We start from the raw sequence: 15,908 nt of genomic DNA, 5'->3' as shown, positions 1-15,908 counted from the left end.
CGATTCTGACTTATGGTGACACCATGTGTGTCAGAATAGAACTGTGGCTCTGTAGGATTTTCAATGGCTAATTTTTCAAAAGTAGATCCTTTCTTGCCAGGCACCTCTGGGTGGACTTGAACTGCTGACCTATCAGTTAACAGTGGAGCACTTAACCAGTTGTGCCACCCAGAGACTCTGAATCTCCCATATGTTGTTGTTGGTGGTGGTTGCTGTAGAACTGTTCCATAGGTGTTTTCAAGGCTGTGGGCTTTTAGAAAGAGATCGCCAAGGCTTACTTCCGAGGTGCCTCTAGGTGGGTTTGAAGCTCCAACTTTTAGATTAACAGTCAAGTGTTTAATCATTTGAGCCACTCAGGGACTCTTTGAACCATCTCTAAAAGCTATTTTCAAAGAATTTTTCTTACAGGTTTGTTTTTTAGTTACAGTAGAAGATAGAAATATACTGTAAACTTCCAGAATAAATATCCATCCTTTTTTTAAACCTTTACATTTTAAATTCTTTAGTCTGAGCTTAAATCTTAATAGGTTTCTGTCATCTCTTTTTTAAAAATACATCATTAACTTTGGTTGAAATTTAGAAATCAATGGTGTTTCAAAACTATGATTAGATTTATTTATTTCTTTTAGATGATCTTTTTTAGTAGAGAATAACATTGTAGTCTGAGTTTTAATCCAGAAAATTGGTTTAAATTTTCTTGACTGAACTCTCCCATTTCTATCTGTAACTGATCAGTAAGAATTTTTGCACTGATATGAATCTATTTATATTGACCCTTCATGCTTACATCATAAACTCGTTAAGAAACATGTTAGTTTAGTTTAACAGAAATTTATATTTCCCTCAATATGTCTAGAATTATGTAAGTAATTGTTTGTATTCTGTAATGATAATCTCTTTTAGCAGGTCAGGTTGTTTCTCCTCAGTCTGCTCCAGCCTGTGTTGAAAATAAAAATGATGTGAGCAGAGAAAACAGCACTGTTGATTTTAGCAAGGTAAGCTTTTTTACCTCCCATCTAAGTAAGCTGTTGAATTGCTATTAGAAATTACTACCCATTTTTTAAGAGGTGTGGACACAATTTTTGCATGCCTATTTTTTTTTTCTTAGCTAAAGCTTAATATTTTTATAGATAATGTTGGCATTTAAGTCTACATGTGAAGTTTTGCTTATTCAGAAAACCAAATGTTTAAGTTTTATGCATAGTTTTCAGGTTTCAGCCACTTGGTATAATGCATCACCTCCAGTAAGAAAGAATAACTGGATTTTACAGGCAATTTAACGAAGTTTAATTTCATTGTTTAAAAACTTTTGCCATTTTTTTTTTCCAAAATCACATTTCCTGTGTTTTTGGAAAAGCAAATCATATAAAGCTCTGCTGTCGTTGCAATTCAGAGAAAGGCATTCGTGTAAAGAAGCACTTGGAGAACATACTACGACTGAGCTGAGTTTTGAATAAAAACATAATAAGGACTGACTGTGTTGAAGTATGCATCTAATTGGAGACAATTTAAGATGAAACCATTTTCTTGAGTGTATTCTGTTAGAAAATAATAAGTCTATTAAAACTGTGTGATTTTGATCAGCAAATTCCTGACATTGTGTATATGTCATTGTAGGCGTCATGAAAGAGGAAAGAGGAGTTTCAACATTGACAGAAAACAACTTCTCTTTATCTGAGTGGCTGAAACATTAGTAACTGAGAGAGATATATTAATAAAGTTTTTAGCACTGGCAATAATCGTAACCTTGGGAGGAGGTGGGAATGGGAGGAAGCTGTAGAGGAAGTATCCTAAATCCAAGTTCTGAAAAGATTAATAGTGGTCAGCTCCTTGGTGCTGTTTCAGAATCCCTCAGCCAATGCCTGAATGACCTAGGTCTAGTTCTGTGCATGCTCTCCCCTCTGGTGCCTGGCGGAGTCTCTGCGGGAGCATAGTGTACTGGCTTAAGTCTGTTAATTATGCGTGCAGGGACTGGGAGGCCAACAAAAGGGGCATACTAGTCCATGTGGGATGAAACAAAGGCATGAGAAAGGACCTCCACACCAGCAAGAGAGAGAGGTGAGGGCATACTCGGGCTCTGTTTCTACAGTGGTTCAAAGCTCATTTCACTGTATGGAGGCGTGTGATTCAGATGTTAAAGCCAGTTCAAATGTCTTCCATCTGCCACCCCCCAAAAATCTTCGTAAAGCATTACATCCTCATTCATCTGTAAGTTGGAATAAGATTTTTGTCTCCAACTGCCATACATTTTAATTTCTGATATTCTTAGCTCAAAATAATATCTTAAAAGCAATGACATAAGAAGCTGCTTACTTATTAATGCAGGCATTAACAGTATAACAAGAGCATTTTTAAATTCTCAGAAACAATGATAATACACTACGTAGGTCATCCTTTGACACTGAACTTTTTACTGCCATATCATTTTGCTTATAGTTGTGAGACCTGTCTTTGCAGACTTCCAAAACATTTCATCACATTTGAAAGAAAATGAAAATTGCCAACTGGAGACAGTCTTATCTTCAGGTCCTCCAAAACAATGAGAACTACAGGAGAGTAAAAAATAGACTTCATTTCCTTTACCTTTTTTTTTTTCTATTGCATTTCTGTTCACTGACCCGTTCTGTCTTTTCACAGACAATTTAAACTTCTAGAGCTCTCTGGCCATGCGAGCCATCTGTATTTCTCAGTCTCTTATCTCTAGCATAGCACATGGGGAAGAACATGACTTTTGAGAAAAAGCATGAGGCCTTGAATTCTAACTCAAAAAGCATGTATAAGCTCTCTGATCTTGGATAAATTCTCTAAACTTCAGTTTTCTCATTTGTAAAATGAGAATAATAATACCTATTCACAGATTTGTTATAAAAATTAAGCAAGATAATATGTAGTGAGAACCTGGCAGGGTGCTGGGTATATTATACGTGCTCAATAAAGGGTGGTTATTATTAGTGTTATTTTTCATATTAGTGGAAGTAGCAGCATCCAAAATAAATACTAGAGCAGAATTTAATATGTTTTTGTTTCCACTGGGTGTCTAATGCCTTGAACAATGCTGGGATGTATTTGCTGAATGAATCCTGTGAGATTTAAAATAATTTGGGCATTTAATTTTGGAATTAAAAAGAAAAAATTAATATTTCTTGTTTTCTAACCTGGGAGGGCAAAGGAGTAGGGCATTGAGAAGGGTAGTCATGAACAATCACCATGGAAACAAATTTAGTGCCAGATTTTGCAGGTACATGAATTAAGATATTTTAGCCTCATGATTTCAGTTTGATAGTAAATTTATCAAAGCACAACTTGTCTCCAGGTTATTTTCTCTATTTAAACATTTTAAGTCTTAGCATGTAGATTCAAAACTCCAGTAGAACTTTGAGATGTTATCAAAAAATTTAAAAAAGGTGTTTATTTCATGCAAGTTGATCCTATGTTCTGTCTACATTCTATCTGCATATTTTTACCCTTCCAAGGGGTAGGCCCATCAGACTTGTTAATTTCAGAAGTATTTTAGAATATAATCTAAATTGTCGGTTTTTAGCTTTCGGTAATGCATTTAAAAAGCAGATGTGTCAAAACACTATATGCTTTTTGTTTTATAAACAGGCATATAGAAGATGGCTATTTTAGTATTTGTAGAAAGAACTTTCTTCTCCATTTATCTTAAGTGTGTGAAACATATTACAAAGAGTTAGATTATAGAATCCTAAACTCTAGGAACATTAGGCTTCTTCTCATTTAATAGGTGAGAAAGCTGAATCCCACAGAGATTCAGAGAGATGCTGAAGGCCATGTTAGTGTCAAAAGTTGTTTCTCCCCTAAGACTTCCTGTTAACTTTCTCTTATTTCTGGAATGCTCTTAAGACTGAAACTTTCTTCTAAAGTTCCATCTGAATTTTCTTCACCACATCTCAGTATGTAGCTTGCCCAGACACTTCCAGTTCCATCATGTTCTTCTGATAATCTTTTTATCTAGAGATGTAAATACTCCTCACCAATAGCTTAAGTACCAAATTCTCAGAATAAAACACCTTTTCCCTCTTAGCATTAAGGTTGGATATGGAGAGACTAGAAGCATGAGTGTAAATCCAGATCTAGATTATATATGGTTTGATTACTTCAAGGTCCTGTTCAGAGGACCAGAAACTTTATGTCCGTTCCAAGTGTTTCAGCCCACTTGAGGATTGTTTTAGGAATGTAATTCAACCTACATCATCAGAGTTGTCTTAGAGAATTGTAGTTTTATACAAGACTAAATTGTCCTTAAATGTGTTTTTTTTGTTGTTGTTGTTATATTAAAAGGTAGTTAGATTGTCAATCAAGGTTCTTTATTAATTGTATATTAACACAAATGTAGAATTATAGGGCTATTGCAGGCATGCTGTAACATATAATTGCATATAAAATATAATAATATAATCAGATAATATGTTACCCCAAATACATGGATAACCCAGGAATAATGTAATATAATAAATAAAATGGCTATCTCAGATTTATATTATATACTAGAGTCAAAAGATAAATTTGTTAATTTAGAAATTGAATTCTGTATATTTCAATGGTTTTTTTCCTGAATAGCTGATATCTGTGATGTATTAGGTATTATATAATAGAACAATATATACCATTGCTGTCAATATATATAGGATCATGTATTTCCTTTTATAAAATTAAATTATTTTAGCATACTATATAATCCTTTATTTAATTAAATTACATCTTAGAGCAGTTATTTCCAAAATTGGTATCTGCACTAGTTAAGACTATGGTAACTTCCAAGTAATACATGAGTTTGGAGAAAGTTTTCCAGGTGAAACTTAAAATTTTCTTTGAAGTTATAACAATTACTATTAAAATAACTCAAATTGCTAATTACAGATTTGCTTAAAAAGCTATTTTCTCATTTTAAATTTTGTTCCAATGTATTAACATTTTATGATTATTCTTTCCATTGGAGGAAAAAACTGAATTATTTACTCTTTTAGGCTCATAAGGACATACAAAGATTTATTTTTTTCTCAGAAGGCCTAGTTAAAAAAAAAAAATCAAACCCATTGCCATCAAGTCAATTCCAACTCCTGGCAGCCCTATAGGACAGAGTAGAACTACCCCATAGAGTTTCCAAGGAGTGCCTGGTGGATTTGAACTCTGATTTTTTGGTTAGCAGACATAGCTTTTAACCACTATGCCACCAGGGTTTCCACAAGGCCTAATAGTGCATGGAAAATCTCTTAATCTCTTCTTGGGAATTTATGCATTACAGTAAAACATTACTAATTTAAAGCATTCTGTAATGTATATATTCTCTTAGCTAGAAGACTAAATGCAAAAACACCATAATAAATCCCATGAAATTTAACCTTTTGCATCTGTAAATTAATATGTTAGATTCTACAAAAGTATATATTATATAATATCCTGTATGTATACTTTATGAATTATTTTCAATTTATATTTATAGGTTAAAAACTTTGTAATTTCTAATATTTGTCATGTATTTCTTGTTAAAGGCAGTTTTGCTCCATTAAATAATGTTTCTTTTCCTTTAAATATCTATTTGATATTTTCAAAGCAATACTGCAGATTACTTGTGTGATCAAATATTTACTTCTTATACTGAAGCCCTTACTATTTACAGAAAAAATTAAGTAGTTATAAACCTTCCAAACAGCAGTAATGAGATCTTGGTTTCAGAAAGCAACATATTTAATCTAGTCACTACAATGTAGCTATGGACTCTCTAAAGGACTCCTCCAAAGAGTTTTAAACGGTTTCATTTTTAACTTTTCGAAAAAATGTCCTCAAATCATTAAGCCTGCAAAAGAACTAGGTGGCCTAAAAAATCTCTGCCTTATCCATGTTTGACAGAACTCTTCCTTCTTTCTTGGGTATTTCCACTTTGATGTTTGGCCCCCATCTCATTAACATGGGACATAAAACCAATTACTAGAGCAGATAAACTTTCATTCCCCCTACAAACAGATTTCCATAAAAAGCAACTCAAATAAATTTAAAAAGGAGGTAGGCTTTGTAAGTTGATTTTAAAGTCACTGCTTGATTTCCACTGAGGCCCTGTGCATAAAAATTGATATTTATTCATACAGATCTTTTACATCCATTTTTCAGACCTTGCCTTTTACTGTTTACTTAGCATTTCTTCTTGTTTATGATTGCTTTTCTTTTGTGTGCATTCATTTGAATCATAGACATCTCATGTCAAATTCAATTGTGGCTTTTTAACAACTCCAAATGTTAATAATTTTATTCTTGTTTTCTCTAATCTGCCAATTTTTTAAAAATTCTCTGCTGAAAAACTAAAATTGAAGAATTGTCAGATCAAGTATAGAATGTGAAGAATACAGAACAACTAGAATAAATATGAAGGCTAAAGTCATAATGCATACTGTAAGAAGAAACTTGATTATATTTCTTTTGTAATTGACATATTTTGAATATTAATGGTAATGTGTACAAAAATAAATGTAAGGTAGTGTAAAATTATATGTAAATCTGTAGGCAAATGCAAATTAAATTATGGTTAAAGTTTATTTATTTAATTGAGTGTATACATTTTTTCTCCCCTAAAATTTTAAGTTTGCTCATGCTGAAGATTTCTTTAAAAATAATAACCATGGGTATTTATTTAAACTACATCATTGATGGATTACCATATGCGAAGCACTGTGCTAGAGAATATGATTTAAAAATTATCTCAGTTTTGATTTATCTTATTTTACTTTGTGATGCTCTCAGGTTGATCTACATTTTATGAAAAAGATTCCTCCAGGCGCTGAAGCTTCGAACATCCTAGTTGGGGAACTAGAGTTTTTGGATCGAACTGTAGTTGCATTTGTCAGGTTGTCTCCAGCTGTATTGCTTCAAGGGCTGGCTGAAGTCCCAATCCCAACCAGGTAAAAATTGTAAGAGTATCTTTTACATTTTTCTTCAACTGTTTTTTTGAAAAAAGAATCAAATAGAATTTCCTCGTTAGAGTTTTGTCTAGAAAATAATGCATAATCCATAAAACTATTGTTTCTTCTTGTTGTGAAAGAAGGGAAAAAGTGATAAAATGTTAGGCTTTTTTCAAAGATTGTATTAGATTGTGTGCTAAAGAGAGGATCCTGTGTATATATGGATGTGGTCAAACTGAAAAAGATCAAAGTTTTCAAGGGTTGTCGTATGCTTGGATCAGTAGACCTTAAGTGCTGTCGTTAAGCTAGCCCCTGCCCTATCAGATGTGCTGTGGGCACAGACCACCTCCCATTCATGGGGTTTTGGTAGTCACTGATAGTTACATCATGGCACTGTGGTTGAATCTGTGTCAAAAGTACAAATTTGATTTGGTTAGCTGAACTTGTTTTTCATTTCACTATACACAAAATCTAATAATTTAGGAATAATATTGTTTATCATTTATCCCTTTTTTTTTTATGGGCAAAACTCTGGGGCAAAAAATGAATACAGACTTAAGTGGAGTGCAGTGGTTAAAAGCTCGCCTGCTAACCAAAAGGCTGACAGTTTGAATCCACCAGGTGCTCCTTGGAAACCCTATGGGGCAGTTCTACTGTATCCTATGGGACTGCTATGTGTTGGAATTGATTCAACAGCAACAAGCCTGGTATTGACTTCGGCACTTTAGGCCCCTAGCAATTCCCTCTGGGACCCTCGTTTTCTTCCCTTTTCTGATCATCAAATATCATTCCTATATACATACAGCCTTGCACTCTGATCTCATTAGTCACACCAAGCATATCTGTCTAGTGCCCTATTTCCTATATGACCGGTGCCCTTTGTTCAATGCGGCAACTGTCTCAGGTGCTATCAGTATACATCCTCTTCCAAATACCAAATGACTTAGCCACATTAAAATGAAAAATTCAGGTGGCGTGGCAACTAGATTTGTGGAATATGTTTCCTCTATGGGCTATTGGCAACCCTGGTGGCATAGTGGTTAAGAGCTAAGGCTGCTTGCTAACCCAAAGGTTGGCAGTTCAAATCCACCAGGCGCTCCTTGGATACCATATGGGGCAGTTGTACTCTGTCTTATAGGGTCGCTATGAGTCGGAATCAACTCCATGGCAACCAGTTTTTTTTTTTTTCTTATGGGCTATTGGCATTAACTTAGATACAGCAGGTTACATCACTCCCTGCTTTGGTTATGAATAAAATAGTCCAAAAATATGAAATAATGAAGGCAGGAGAGACCTCATTTTGTAAAAGTTCAGCTGACTGGAATGGAATTCAGTGTTTAGTCCTATGCTGGACTCTGTGGTTTGAGCAGGAACCTGATCACCATTCACATTATAGAAAGAAGCTTCTGTCTATCCTGTTTGAGGGCTATTGAGAATTCTGATACATACCAAATTTAAAAAGAAGTATGAACTAAGCAGTTTAAAGTAGCATCTGACTGTATGATTAAGGCTGTTGTTTTCTATCCACAACCTCTATCCAATCCAAAGTTGCTGGGAATCTGGGATTCAGATTTAAGATGTCAAATTTATTAAGTGTACGAACCCATTGCAGTCGAGTTGATTCCAACTCATAGTGACCCTATAGGACAGAGTAGAACTACCCTATAGGGTTTCCAAGGCTGTAATATTTACGGAAGGAGGCTGCCACATATTTCTCCTGTGGAGAGGCTGATGGGTTTGAAATGCTGACCTCTTGGTTAGCAACCCAGCATTTTAGCACTGAGCCAGTGGGGCCCCTTTTTACTAAGTTTAGAGGTATTATTTTAGCAGAGTTCTTTACAGTCTTCTAAGCAGTGCATTTCTTTCTATCGTTTGGGAAGATGCCTGGTGAACTCTGAGTGACAGCTATTTATGACAAGTTCCTATATTTCAAAGGAGAAAAAAGGAAAATTCCCAGGAGTAAAGAAAAGCCATATTGGGGTTATATACTTTTCACTTTGAAAACTATCAGGTTTAGGTGACCTCATTTCATACTGGTATAGCAAAATATGTGAGAGAACAATGGAGAAAAAATGAGAGGCACTATAAAGCCACTTTATGAGGAGAGATTCAAAAGACTAGTTAGTTAGGAAAGGTGAAAAATGGAAAAAGATTAGTTAGACAAATAGAATAAAGAAAGCCATTCGGGTTTCCTAATTATACTTTCTTAGGAGGACAAAAGGGAAGACCGTGAATATAATGGCAACACATAGTAAAAATATCAGAAAATAATATTTTAGGGCTTTGTAAATAGCCCATGGAATGAAAATTTCATAATAGAATTATAGTTGATAAAGCATCTGTACCCCATTCAATTATTTCTGTTTTTAATGTATGGTGGACACTTCTGGATAGTAGAAATTGACTTGTATTCAGTTAAAACTGACATAAAAAAATGAATAATTTAGACCCTGTAAAAACATGTATAATCTCTAAAGTTTACAACTAAATGAAGGGTAGAATTATAGCACTTCTTTCAGCCCACCTTATAAAGCCATAATTTTTTAATAGCATACACTGTTTAAGAAATTACCACCATAGAATTATCTTGTAGGATATAGGGTATTCTTTAATTTTCACAGTTTCCCTGAAGCAGTGGCCCTTTCAGAGACAGGACAGTTACTAGACCTCCAAAGTTAGGCCACACATTGATTTCTTTAAAAGTTCCACTTGTGACAATGAGTTAGCCAGACTTTCAACCTAATTTGATGGAGTATTACAATGCAGCTGATATTTTTTCTGCTCTAGCATTGGAATTAATAGATCATTAACTCCCCATTTTTCCTGCCTAACTAATCTTTGATTCCTGACAACAATTTTTCTATTTAACATAAATTGCATATATTCCTACTGTTTATGCAACCACATTTTCTCCATCTATTTGTACTACTGTATTAGCTTTTTTCCCTCTTCCAACTAATTCTTCATTTTGCATGTTTGTGAATTCCTTTCCTTTCTATTCAGAAGAGTTTAATTAGGCTTTACTTCTTCCCCCCACCCCCACCCCCACCACTTTTCCCTTCTAAAGATCACAAAATCTCTGAAATTCCCAACAACTGTGTGTAGGCTCTACAGGGTAACAAAATGGGGAAACACTGAGATTCCTATTGTGCAAAGTAGCCACTCATTCCCATTGTTCAAGGATCTTAACAGATGAGAATCAGTCATTGTAAAATATTTCAAAATAGTAATAAACTATGGAAGTATTTCACACTAGAATCCCCGATCTTCAGTAATTCATTTGAGATGAGTGATTCTGTACTACTAAAATTATTTTTATTTTCTGCCTTGAAACATTTATTTTTTTTTTCCTTCTTAATTACAGATTTTTGTTCATTCTTCTGGGACCCCTGGGAAAGGGTCAACAGTACCATGAGATTGGCAGATCAATTGCAACCCTAATGACAGATGAGGTATTTATTGAAGTTCATTGGGAACATTTTTCCCCACTAGCTGCACCTGGTTTTTAGAGTTCCTGTATTCATGATAATTTTGTGTGGATCAGATTTCACTGATCGAATCCCATTTTCCCATGTTTCCACTATAAAATTTCCCTTGGAAAAATTCATTTCAAAGAGGTTATCAATTCACACATATGAATATAATATTTTAAAACCACATATTCTAAAGAAACCTTGTTATTTAGTGACATTTAAAATACATATTTTAACATTCCGCTTTCAGCATGTGTACCGCCAAAGTGAGCACCACTATTAATATCATTGCAAAGCTTATTTTGGGGAAAATGATTTTAAGGTCTAAAGAAAAAACAATTGTAGTCTATCTGAATAGTATACATGACATCAAAGTGCTAGGTAACATCTATTAACTTTCTTTACAACTGCCTGAATGTAGATGTTTTTAACCTGGGAGTCATTGGACCATTGGAGGAATTATGGATGATGTCAGGTGGTCTGTCTTCTCCTTGGTATAGGACACAAATTGTTCTATGTAAAAAGTGTCTGTGTGGATTTTCAGGGAGTGGGCTGGGTAAGCTTTCATCAGCTTCTCAAAGAAGTATATGTTTCAAAAACCAAAGATCATAAAAATAAGAAAGTGAAAATTAGCATCATTTAACTTTTTTGACCGCAAAAAAACCACAAAAGAGACATTAATTCAAAATTCTGTAGTAAATGAACAAATGGCATTGTGTATTTTCTGGAATCTAGTTTACTAATGTATTTACTGAAATACATGGCTGTGATACTTGAAAACTCTGCACAAAAAAAATTAGCCAATGAGTATTTTTCTGTTTTCCTTGGTTTATGAAATCTGAAAGTATATATTTGTATTTGGAATCCTACATTATAAATTCTTCTATTATATCTGTTCAAATTTTGTTTTTTGTTGAATTAATTATTGATATACATGGAAACAAAAAGCTAGAAGAAAAACATTTTCCAACAGTTTTCAAAAATGTAACTCATTATATTTAGGAAATTTGGGAGAAGAGACTAGAGTGAAAAAAGGGCTCGTTGATTTTTCTTTTTTGAGGACCAAAAGCAGATCTAATAGAGCTCTCTGTAGGAAGGCACTAATAGTATCTTTGCTTTTAGTGTCTCCGTATTGATTAATACTTTGCCATTTTTCGTATCACAAAATAACCAAAACTGTGATTTGTGGTCCATAAATTATGTATTGTCACTATTTTCGTGCATGTTTGTGTTTATTTTTACATCATATGTTAGATACAAAATATTTCCTCATCTTAGACATCAGGACATTACATTAAGACGTCTGTGGGGCAGGGAGTATGCTAAAATGTGAGGAAGGCACATAATGTTATGGGAGGTGCTTACAATTCAAAGTATCTCTCCTATCCTCCCCTTTCTCAGTTGGGAGTCAAGATTTTTTTTCAACAGAAAAATTCCAGTTACCAGGTCCTTCTGACTAATGAAATGAGCACAGAACAACAGAAAAACAGTCATTGCTTACAAATTTTAAATTTCTGAAGAAAGCAGAGAAGGGACTTCCATCAATTTCCTTAATTAGATGAGAACTACCTACTTTGACAACAAGCATCAGCCATGTGAAGACTCAAACATGAATTCTTTAGACTTGAAAGTTTAGAACTTAGTTTTAGGGCAACTTGTAACTCTTGGTGGGCAGTGAGATAAAGAAACAGAAACCCAACCAGAAAGCTGATTTAAAAGATGGGAAATGTTAGGGCATTGATTGAACATTGAAGAGTGTATAAATACTTTTTAAAATTGAAGTTTTTATTGTTATTGTTATTGTTCAAAGCATAGGAGGAATAGTTGATCCATTTATCTAATGGCTTTGACGGCTATTGAATAGTTAACTATGCTTTAAAAACAAAATTTAATATGTAGATTCATAGAGTTTACTTTGATTAAGAACATGGTGAATCGAATTGTATTATCAAACTGTAAATTCTATGAGAGCAGTTACCACATTGTATTTATTTTTGTGCCCTGGAAAAATCACTTGCCAGGTGCTCAGATCAATATCTGTTGAACTGAGTTCTATTTGCCTATTTCCCCCCTGTACTGGGAACTCCTTGTAGGTAGCCCGTCTTTTCCTTTTTATCTTCAGATTTAACATAGTGCCTGGGCCTAAATCAGGGTTCAATAAATGTTTGTTTTTTTTTTTTTAAATCAACTAATGACTGAGTATGCCAACTATCCTACCAATACTCTACTCTGAATCAATCTAATAATCTATTTTCTCCATTTCTGTTGAGCATTACCAGAGAAAAATCATCTGATTGGGCTTATTGGCACTCCTTCAAATATATGGACTCCTTTATGTTCTCAAAAATTATTGACTACCCCAAAGATCTTTTGTTTATATAGGCAAAATATATAATGATATTTACCATAATAGAAATTAAATGTATTTATTAATTCATTTAAAAGTAATAATAAATTCACTACATATATTAACATGAATGACATTTCATAAATTAACAGAAGTAACATTGTTTTATGAAAACAAAAACAAAAAAACTCCAAAACAGTGAGAAGAGTGGCATTGTCTCATATTTTTACAAATCTCTTTAATGCCTGACTGAATAGAAGATCTGCTTCTGCGTTCAGTCTGTTGCGATTCAGATATGTAGTTAAAAAGAGTATTTTAATAGCTTTTTCAGGTAATTGTAGATATTATTCCTTGATAGCAAAACTCGTCATGTGATAGTTTCTAAAAGTTAGCTGTAAAGTAGAATCTGAAACCATATAAATTAACTTTTCGTACTCTGTTATATTAAAATCCTTTGTTCTATCTAGCACTTTAAATGGTGTTTAGATTCTGCTGGCTAATTGGAAATGGGACGTGAAAGCGAGAAGTTTTATAATTTTATCATTGAAGGGGGTATCATTTTTGGTAAGTGCTGCCAACCAGCACTAGAATGAGGAAGAACTATCATGAATCTCTCAGCTACGCATATTTATATACATGTATTTAATACATATAGATCATATATGGAGCCCTGGTAGCACAGTGGTTATGAGTTTGGCTGTTAACCAAAAGGTTGGCAGTTCGAATTCACCAGCCGCTCCTTGAAAACTCTATGGAGCAGTTCTGCTCTGTCCTATAGGGTCACTATGAGTCGGAATTGACTCGATGGTAACAGGTTTGGTTACAGGTTATATCATCCCACCAAATATATTATGTTTTTGTTACAGCAATAAATACTATCTCTTTTTTTACATTATATTTTCTGATTGTTCTAGTGGATATGTGCAAATAATTTTTAGATATTCTTTTAGAATATGACAAATGTAATTCCAAAAAATTGTATTTTTTTGCATTTTATGTATAGTCAATCTGTTTATTTCTTTTTAATTCTAATTATTTTCACTATTTTCTTGTCACTACAAAGTCAACTCTGGTTCTAATTGCTATTTTTTTGTGGGTAATGTTTTTGTTTGGTTGTTTTTAAAATCTTCACTTTGTGTTTGATCTGTAGTTTTACTATGCTAAAAAAAAATGCTATAGACATAAAAAAAAATTTTTTTTTTTATGTCTATATGTAGCTTTCTTTTTGTTTATCCTGCTTAGAATCTGTTGAACTTTTTATTGAGGATTGGTGTCTTTTAATAATCCTGGAAAAAATTTCAACCATTATTTCTTCAAATATAGCCTCTTCTCCATTCTCTTTTTTATTTTCTTTTAGAATTTTGGTTAAAGGTGCATTAGACCTATCACTTTGCCCTCCATGTTTCTTAACCAATCTTTCATATTTTCCTTTTCTTAGTGTCTGGGGACTGCATTCTGCAAATTTTCTTTAGTCTGTCTTCCGATTCTCTAATCGTCTTTTCAATTCTGTCTAATCTACTTTTTAATCAGTTATATAAAAAAAAGTTAATGTCCAGTCGATTCCTACTCATAGCAACCCGATAAGACAGAGTAGAACTGCCCCAAGGAGCGTCTAGTGGATTCGAACTGCTGCCCTTTTGGTTAGCAGCTGAGTGCTGAATCACTGCACCACTGAGGCTCCTAATCAGTTATAATTAGTTATATACATTTTTATTTCTAGGAGTTATAAATAGTTGTTTTTCATATCTGCTTGGTTATGCTTTCTGATCTCTTGTTTTCTGCTGATATTTTTAAAGCTCATTTTTAAAATAATTACTTTGTGTTCTATATTTTCTAATGTCAATAACCGAAATGTTCATTGACATTTTTCTCCTGTTCGTTGTCTTAATTGGTTCTCATATACTACTTTGTTTCCAGAATACTTGGAATTTTCAACTGTGAATTTGTCACTTTTCTTGGTACTTTATCTACAGGTATTCATTGAGCTCCTCCATATATAATTTGCCTTTACATCTGATAGCCACTTGAGGTTTTGCTAATCAAAGATCACTCTCTCTGCCTCAGTTTCCTCATCTGTAAACTAATAGCACTTTTTAGTAAATGATACTAATAGTACTTATTTCAATTTCATGTTGTTATTGTGGTGGATGTATATTTAGTGCCTCCTCCTATATGTTGGAGAGGGAACCCTGGTGGGCGTAGTGGTTGACAGCTACGGCTGCTAATCAAAAGGTCAGCAGTTCGAATCTACCAGGCGCTCCTTGGAAACTCTATGGGGCAGTTCTACTATGTCCTGTAGGGTCGCTATGAGCCGGAATTGACTCTATGGCAATGGGTTTGCTTTGGTTTTGGTATATGTTGGAGATAAAGTGGTAGAAATTAAAGACATGGTCATTAGCCTAATGGAAAAACCCTGTAGTCGTCCTTGACTCTTCTATTTCTTTCACAATCCAAATTGAATCTGTCAGTATTTTCTTGGCTCTAGTTTCAGAATATATGCAGATTCTTATTACTTCTCATCTTCTGTACTATTTTCACGTTATCACTTTTTAGATGTCACAAGAGATGTATTAATCAATAAGCAAGGTACGTACAGGCTTAATTTTGTTTATTTACTAATTTGTAGTACACATGGGTGATTAGTAAGCAAGCACAAGTAAGCCTGGGCCTACCTTGCTTTTTGAGTAATCCATCCCTGCGTGTCACCATTATTATTCTATTATTGTAACAGCCTCCTAGTTGTTCTTTTTGTCCTTGTCCCCTTTCACTCCATTCTCAACCCAACAATTACATTAACTATTCCTCTGGTAAAAACCCTCTAATGGCTTCCCATCCCATTCAGAGTAAAGTCAAAGTTCTTATGATGGCCTGTAAAGCCCTACATGATGTCCTTCTGCCTTCTCCACCATAACTCTTAGACATCATCTCTTGTTACTCTCCCTCTTGCTCTCTCCTTTCTAGAAATTGGCCTCCTTGCTGCTTCTCAAACATGCCATGCAAGCTCTCTCCTGAGGATCTCTATATTGGCTATTCCCTCTGCCTGGAAATCTCTTGCTCCTGATATCTGCATGGCTTGCCTCCTTGTCTCCTTCAGGCCTTTGTGGAAATCTCACTTCATTAATGCTTTTTCTAATCATTCTATTTAAAATCACAATACCCCCCAGTCATACTCCT

The 15,908-nt window shown here is 34.1% G+C and overlaps 1 protein-coding gene across 1 annotated transcript in view; it reads left to right on the top strand.

The window, feature by feature from the left end:
* The window catches only part of SLC4A10 (solute carrier family 4 member 10), a 235,318-nt gene that overhangs the window by 141,611 nt on the left and 77,799 nt on the right, over positions 1-15,908 (top strand). Inside the window, exons 7-10 of the mRNA XM_023542892.2 lie at positions 904-995; positions 1,969-2,058; positions 6,757-6,914; positions 10,279-10,366. Of these exons, the coding sequence (XP_023398660.2) occupies positions 904-995; positions 1,969-2,058; positions 6,757-6,914; positions 10,279-10,366 (428 nt within the window). The remainder of the gene's footprint in view (positions 1-903; positions 996-1,968; positions 2,059-6,756; positions 6,915-10,278; positions 10,367-15,908) is intronic.

The sequence above is a fragment of the Loxodonta africana genome, chromosome 6 (assembly GCF_030014295.1).
Source record: "Loxodonta africana isolate mLoxAfr1 chromosome 6, mLoxAfr1.hap2, whole genome shotgun sequence".
Lineage (NCBI taxonomy): Eukaryota > Metazoa > Chordata > Mammalia > Proboscidea > Elephantidae > Loxodonta > Loxodonta africana.
Note: the sequence above shows the minus strand (reverse complement) of the source record. Positions and strands in the feature narration are given on the sequence as shown.